This window comes from Rosa chinensis, chromosome 5, assembly GCF_002994745.2.
Source record: "Rosa chinensis cultivar Old Blush chromosome 5, RchiOBHm-V2, whole genome shotgun sequence".
NCBI lineage: Eukaryota > Viridiplantae > Streptophyta > Magnoliopsida > Rosales > Rosaceae > Rosa > Rosa chinensis.
Genome location: NC_037092.1, coordinates 85,000,460 through 85,008,104, shown reverse-complemented (window position 1 = coordinate 85,008,104; position 7,645 = coordinate 85,000,460). Strand labels below are relative to the sequence as shown.

General features: G+C 42.3%; 1 protein-coding gene across 3 annotated transcripts; it reads left to right on the top strand.

Moving 5' to 3' along the window:
- Positions 1-393: 393 nt before the first annotated feature.
- On the top strand, positions 394-5,306 carry LOC112165070 (disease resistance protein At4g27190). 3 transcript variants are annotated; one of them, XM_040505514.1, is made up of 3 exons: positions 394-1,113; positions 1,222-4,127; positions 4,840-5,306. In XM_040505514.1, the coding sequence occupies exons 1-2, from the start codon at positions 596-598 to the stop codon at positions 4,121-4,123; spliced, it is 3,420 nt and encodes a 1,139-aa protein (XP_040361448.1). In that variant the 5' UTR covers positions 394-595; the 3' UTR covers positions 4,124-4,127; positions 4,840-5,306. The 3 variants fall into 3 exon arrangements, with proteins under 3 accessions (XP_040361448.1, XP_024157247.1, XP_024157246.1); XM_024301479.2 differs by lacking the exon at positions 4,840-5,306 and having other exon boundaries at positions 1,222-2,446; positions 2,964-3,223; XM_024301478.2 differs by lacking the exon at positions 4,840-5,306 and having other exon boundaries at positions 1,222-4,517.
- The last annotated feature ends 2,339 nt before the right edge of the window (positions 5,307-7,645 follow it).

Here is a 7,645-nt window from a genome sequence, read left to right as displayed (position 1 = left end):
GGGCCATGGACCTGTAAAGTGGAGAAATTGTTGGTTTCTGACTTATGTGACATCCCCCAATCTGAAGCTTCTGATGAACTGGAGCCATGTCTTCAGCAGAATAGAAATCAGACATTCTCATAGGCAACGTTATGAATTATGAAGTCTCAAATAGCATAGTAACCAGTCAAGTAAAGTTAGAAATAACCAGAGGGAAAATTTAAAGACCAAAAAAAATAGAAACCCGAGGGAAACTTTGACATTCTATTTGTATGTCAGGTTGGATTACATGCATATGCTCCATTGTGTATGTCCACGTGTAATCTGTAGACAATAAAAAGCGTGGAAATTAGTTTAGTCAATTTAGTCTGCTCTCTCTCTCTCTCTCTCTCTCTCTCTCTGTGTTCCATTACTTCCTTTGAACAATTCATACAACCTTCTCTCTTTTTGGTGATATGGTGATCTGTAGCTACGCTAGGTTCTCTGCCTTTGACTCTTTGAGTGATTCCTACAACCTTATCTGATTTTGGTAATCTCTAGCTACCACTTGATACTATACCTAGCTTTCTTCCCTTTGGTTTCAGCTTTTCTTCTCCATCGTTGTTTTGTGGCTTCAATGGCCTTGTGCCCCCATTCAGCCTCTGCATCTTTTCCTTCATCATCAGCTCCTCGATCAAAGCATGATGTGTTTCTCAGTTTTAGGGGTGAAGACACTCGCAAGGGTGTTGTATCCTATTTATACCATAAATTGGAAAACAGAGGAATACAAACATTCATGGATGACCAAGGGCTTCAGCAAGGGATGCCTATTTCTCCAAGTCTCGTAGCTGCAATAGAGGAATCGAGGTATGCAATCGTTCTTCTGTCTCCAAACTATGCTTCTTCTACATGGTGTTTGGATGAACTTGTGAAGATTCTTCAATGCTCTGAAGCCAAGAAGACACCAGTTCTGCCAATTTTTTATTATGTGGATCCCTCTGATGTGCGAAATCAAAGGGGAAGTTTTGCAGAAGCCTTCACTAAGCATGAAGAGAGGTATAGGCAAGGCAATGATGATGTAGAGAAGGTGAAGAAGTGGAGAGCTGCTTTAACACAAGTGGCCAATCTCTCTGGGTTGGATTCAAACAAATTTGGGTAAGCATTTTGAAACTATTGTAATAACTGAACAATTAAGAGTCGTACATTTGGATTTACTATTTGCCTCATTGCCTGATCATTATGAGATCTTTCTTGATCTTGTAGGTCTGACAGAGAACTTGTCCAACGCATTGTGGAACTTGTGTGCCGTGATGTAAGGCCTATTTCAATAATGTCGAGCAGCAATTTTGAAGCATTTGAATCAACAAGAAAAGCCATGAATGAGCTGATGGAGGCATTAGAAGATGATGAGGTCGCTGCCATTGGGGTCTATGGAATGGGAGGGGTTGGGAAGACAACCATGGTGAAACATTTCGGTGCACAAGCCCAAAAAATGGGGCTTTTTGATCATGTGATTATGGCTGTTGTATCCCAAACCCCAGATAAAAGAAATATTCAAGGCGCACTTGCGGATCTGCTGGGCTTGAAATTGGTGGAGGAGACAGAAATTGGACGAGCCAGTAGATTGCAGAAGGAGATACTTAGAAGAAGCAAGATCCTTATAATCTTAGACGACATTTGGAATAGACTGGAGTTGTCAAGCATTGGAATTCCCAGCTACAACGAGCTTCAAATATGCAATTCCAAAGTGCTACTCACCACAAGGAGATTGAATGTTTGCCATACCATGGAGAGCCAAGCAAAAATTCATCTCAGTATCTTATCAGAAGAAGATGCTTGGAACTTGTTTTTGAAGAAGGCAGGAAAGTCTTTTCGGAAGTCTACCGCTTTCTATGAAGTAGCCAGAAAGGTAGCTCGAGAATGTGCTGGTCTCCCAGTTGCATTGATAGCAGTTGCGAGGGCACTTGGAGATAAAGATTTTGAAGCCTGGAAAGAAGCAGCTCGACAACTTGAGATGTCTCAACCTGCCAACCCTGAACAGGACAAAGATGTGTTCAAGTGTATAAAGTTGAGCTATGACTACTTGGACGATAATGCCGATGTGTCCAGAAGTCAAGCCAAGTACTGCTTCTTGCTCTGCTGCCTATTCCCAGAAGATTATGATATCCAAATAGAAGACATTATGAAGTATGTCTTCCGAACAGGATTGTTCCGAGATGACAACAGCACAATAGAGAATGCCAGAGCCAACGCAAAATCAGTGATTGACCACCTTAAAGATTCTTGTTTGCTTTTGGACGGTTCAAAGGTCGGATGTATAAAGATGCACGATGTCATTCGAGATATTGCCGTGTCCATTGCATCAGATGGCCAACATTTTTTGGTGAAAACTCGTTGTGATTTAAAAGATTGGCCGATGGATGCGCATGAGGGCTGCTCAGCAATCTCACTAATTGAGAGCAACATTTGCAAGCTTCCCAACAAGTTGGTATGTTCAAAACTTCAGATTTTATTGCTACAACAAAATGCTTGTATAATAAAGATCCCAAAAACCTTTTTTCAATGTCCCAATGATTTAAGGGTCTTAGATCTTAGCAATACTGGCATTTCATCACTGCCCCCATCATTCAGTCTCCTAACCACACTCCAAGCTTTGCAATTAGATAATTGCCGGTACCTTAGGGACATATCCATACTTAGAAAACTGAAAAAGCTCGAGATTCTTAGTATGAGAGACTGTTCTATTAAGAAATTTCCAAAAGAGATAGGAAATTTGACCAAATTAAGAATGCTGGACTTGACCAAAACTAGTTTTGAGACAGTTCCCTCTCAAGTGATAACAAGGTTGTATAAACTAGAAGAACTGTACATGAACTATAGTTTTGGCTACTGGGGTAGTAAAGTTAAGGGAGGCTTCTTGTGTTTTCTTCGTAAGAATGCTAAGTTTGATGAGTTAACTGTCTTGTCACGTTTAAACACTTTGGAGGTTTCCGTATATGGTGTAGAATGCTTGCCTCAAAATGTTGAGCCCATTCCAAATTGGGTCAACTTTTATATACGTATCAGAAGATTCGGGTTCAGAAATTCCACTAGGGGAGATCACATTCCACATCCTTCTTCAAGAGCATTGATCATTGACACAACCATGAATAACTTACCCAATTGGTTCATCAGTGTGGTGACAGAAAAAACAGAGGATTTATGGTACAACTGCTGCAATGGCTTAACTAACCTTCTCGAGGAACACGACCGTGGGAGATTACATGGACTCAAGTATCTTTGTCTAGAATCTGTATATGCAGAAGTGTTGTTCAACACAATTACATGGCCTAAGGGGTCAAATGAACCTGTGTTTGAGCACTTGGAAGAGTTGAAAATCTATTTCGGGCATTGCCTGGAGGAGCTATGTGTTGGTGATTTACCAACTGGCTCTGTACGTAATCTTAAGATATTGAATGTGCAATCTTGTTCTAGGTTGGTGAAACCACTTTTACCGTCAAAGTTGTTGCACAGATTACAGAGTCTGGAAAAACTAGTATGTTCTTATGTAGTTATGAATTATGTGTTTGGATTTGAAGGGGATGAACCACAACACGTTGTCTTTACAAAGTTGAGAATGATTTCACTGAGACAAATGTACCGGCTAATAAACATATGGAATGGTCCTGCTCCACCTGGAATCTTCCAGAGCCTCAAAATCTTTTACTTGAAGGATTGCCCAATACTGAAATATCTCTTCACATCTGAAGTAGCTCGATGTCTTTTGCAATTGGAAGACGTTTGGGTAGAGTGTTGTAGTAGATTGGACAGACTAATTGAAGCAACTGAGGAAACAGAGAGCAACAAGATTGTTCTTCCACAATTGAAAAACCTAGTTTTGAAACGTCTTCTAAAGCTCACAAGGTTCTCCAGTACCAGCAGCAGTACTATTATTATTGAAATCGAGTGCCCTTCATTGCAACACTTGTACGTGGATGAGTGCCCCTGGGTTACAATCTCTGCTTCTGACTTCAGCAGCAGAAACCAAGTGCCCCGGTTTCCAATCTCTGCTTCTGGCATCAGCAGCAGAAACCAAGTCCAACTAAATGATCACCAACATATGGGCACACTACGGGGAAGGATCGACAATGAATCAAAGCTCTCACACTTTCCACTCTGGACGTGATAAGGTATGTCTCCGTATCATAAAATATGTATGGATCAAAGGACATATTTAGTACACCCATAAATCTGATATTCCGACTAGTTCATCGACAGTGATGATTTTGTCCCTATCAAATTCTTAGCTTTAAAGTGTTCTTATTTAGTCAATAACTTGAAATGAGATCCAGGGCTGGCCTTAATTTTTTAGAAAAGGTGGTTTGGTGACATAGAGCTTCTCTGTCAATCTTTGAGTTCAATGATCTACCAGAAATTGTAACTAGCTTTTTTCTTTCTCATTAATATCCAATATGGTATGGTCACTCATCCTCTCATTTTAGTAATCAACTGATGCTGATAATGGATTTCTGCAAAAGATAAAACAAACACAGACATTTCATGTAGATACTCAGGCATGCATCTTCGTGAATTTGTTGTCCATTTACTCTGAGAATACAAATTGCAGATAAATAAGGTATTGTTCAAGGAAAACCTAATTTGTGTTTAGCCTAAACTCTAGGTTACTTGACCTAGTGGTAATAGGATTTAATTAGAAGGATCTAGAATCCTAATCAATGTAGAATTACTTTCCTTGTATGATTGAGATTCTATGCATTGTAATCCTCTATATAAAGAGGCCCCTATTATCAATGAGAATACACAGCAAATTCCTCTCAAATTCAGTTTCTCTACAACACGTTATCAGCACGAAGCCCTAACCCTAAAGCCCTAAATTCGTAGCCTTCAAATCCCAGAAACCACCGCCGCCCACCTTGAAGATCTCAACTCCAGGAGTCCAGAACCGGCGGCCCCGCCCACAAAACCGGCCGGAAAATATCCGAACCGGCCACCAGAAGTAGCATAAATCCCCCTGCCCAGTTCAAAGCTTTGCTCACCACCTCCTGCAGCCATACTCGACCACCTGCAGCGTCTACACCCCAGTAACCCGGAACCGGAAATTTCATCACCGGAACCGGCCAAAATTCCACCGAACCCGCCACCGGAATCTTCCTAACCTGAACTGGCAGAAAGGAAAAAAAAAAAAAAAAAAAAAAAAGGAGGAGGAAGCCCCAGCCCAAGCCCACTTGCTGCAGCCCAAGCCCCTAGCCCAAAAGGGTGAGCCCACGTGCAGCAAGCCGCCAAGCCGCCAAGCCACCAAGCCACCAAGCCTCTCTGCCACGTCAGCTCCGGACTGCCACATCAGCAACTCGGCCGGTCAACGCCGGTCAACACTTTTCTGGCCACTTTTCCGGCAACTTCCGGCCATTTTCAGGTGACTTTTCCGGTCAGCTACAGTAACTTCCGGCGACCACTTTTCCGGCCATCTTTTAAGGTAATTTTTCTAAAAGTTCCCGTTTTTGAAGTTTTTTTCAATTTCTTCTTCTTTTCTCGGGGACTTCCAACATCCCTTCTTCTACCCCCCTTTCTTCTTCATAGGGGAGACCAATAGCCGAACTGTGGGGGTTCGTGCTCACTCCAAGCTTGGAGCTTGTAGAGTCCTTCAAACTTAGAGTTTGTTGAGAAGAAAACGATCGACCATATACATCGTCGTTTCGATCTAATCCAAAACCCCTCTTGGAATCGGATTTTTTTTGGAAGCGACTACACTCAAAAAATTCCTAATTTCTTGGAAGCGACTACGCTCAGAAATTTAATAGTTTTTCGTGGTAGCCTTTTTCGCTCCGAAACTAACCCTAATCTTGTGTTGTTTTTCAGGATGAGTTACGTGAACAAGTTGAACTTTGTTCCACTCGAGACAACTGGCGCAGGATACCATAGGTGGGTTCGAGATGTGCGCTAACATCTTAAGGCTGATGGACTTCTGGAAACCATCCAAGAGCCTAGTCAGAACGTGCTCTCCATTGAGCAAGCTACTGCTTTTGAAGCAAAACAAGCTAAAGCCATAATTCTCATGACAAGGCACATGAATGACGCGCTCCAAAATGAATACCTCAATGAGGAAGACCCAAGAAAGCTATGGGTAGAACTTGAGCAGCGATTTGGCAACGTTCGTGACTCCCTGCTTCCTGATTTAGAAGTGCGATGGCATAGCCTCCGCTTTTGTGATTTCAAGTCTGTGCTTGATTATAACTCGGAAGCTCTTCGTATCAAGTCTCTGATGGAGTATTGTGGCCAAGCCATAGCAGATACGATGTTGATCGAGAAGACTCTCTCTACCTTCCCCGTCTCTGCACTGATGATTTCAAAGAATTATCGGATTGATGTAAATGCAGGACGTATCACAAGGTTTCATGAGCTCATTGGCGCCATGAACGTAGCTGAAAAGCACGATAATATCCTTGTGAAGAACTATAATACTAGACCTGTGGGAACTAAGCCTATTCCGGAGTCTAACTATAGTCGCGCCCCCAATGGAGGACGCAAGGAGCGAAACCCTAAGGATAGGGACAATTCTGGACATTCTGGTCCATATGTTCGCCCTAAAGAGGAAGGAAATCGCCAAGAGAGGCGTGCACGGAACCGTGGAGGTCAACGTGTGAAGAGAGAGAGAGAGGCGGAGCCTCCGACCATGGTGGTAACGCCACCAAGAGGATAGGTCGTTCAAATCACGCCCCAATGGCGCCTCGATCAAGGGAGCCTGACCATAATGATGTTTGTTTTCGATGTGGATCAACTGCACATTGGGCCAAAACATGTACCGCATCCCAGAATGTTGCAAACGCATACAAGACGTATCGTGAAGCAAGGGAAGCGAATTACATGGCACAAGAAGATCAAGATGGCGATCTAGATCTAAGGGTGGAAGACTACAAGGATCAAGACCAAGAAATTGGCGATTTTGATTAAGTCTTTTTATTTTCCAAGAGATGTAGGCGATTGCCATATTACTTTTTATTGGATTAGATTTTCTTTGATCATAGAAACAATGATGTACTTCGTTGGCTTATGAATAAAATTTCGAGTGCTTTTCATTATGACTCAATTTTGATTCTCAGCATATGACTTTGTGACTACGATGGCTAGGCCATCAATATTAATTCAAGGACATGGAATAGCCCAAGTTCCACTTGCCAAATGGCACCTCGATTATAGTTGTCACAGAAACTTTCTACGCTCTTAGGGCACATAGTACCCTATGAATAGCCAACGAATTCCATGCGAAAATGCATGTAGAGAACGGAAATGAGTTCCTTTGCATTACCTCTAAATGATTGCGAACAAAGACGCATCTTAGAGAAGTTTATGTGTCTCTCTAGTGGACTTTATGTCACTATTCGAGCTATTAAATCCAATAAATTTATGAGAGAAGATCTCTTGGATTTAAACACATATTGGCTTTGTCACGACAGGATAGATCATCCTAGTCATGATATGATGATCCGTCTACAAAAAGACTTCACACAGACACCTTTTCTCTCGAGCGAAATGAAGCATGAATCAAAAGTTGATTCTTAGACTAAGTGTGACCGATGCTGCTGCCTAGGGCACCGCCTCCGTCCACCACCAGCCTAGGGCTAGCGTAGTCCCTATCCATGACTCCATGGATGGCGTCCATCATGGTGATGGCGCCCTAGGTGATGCTGCA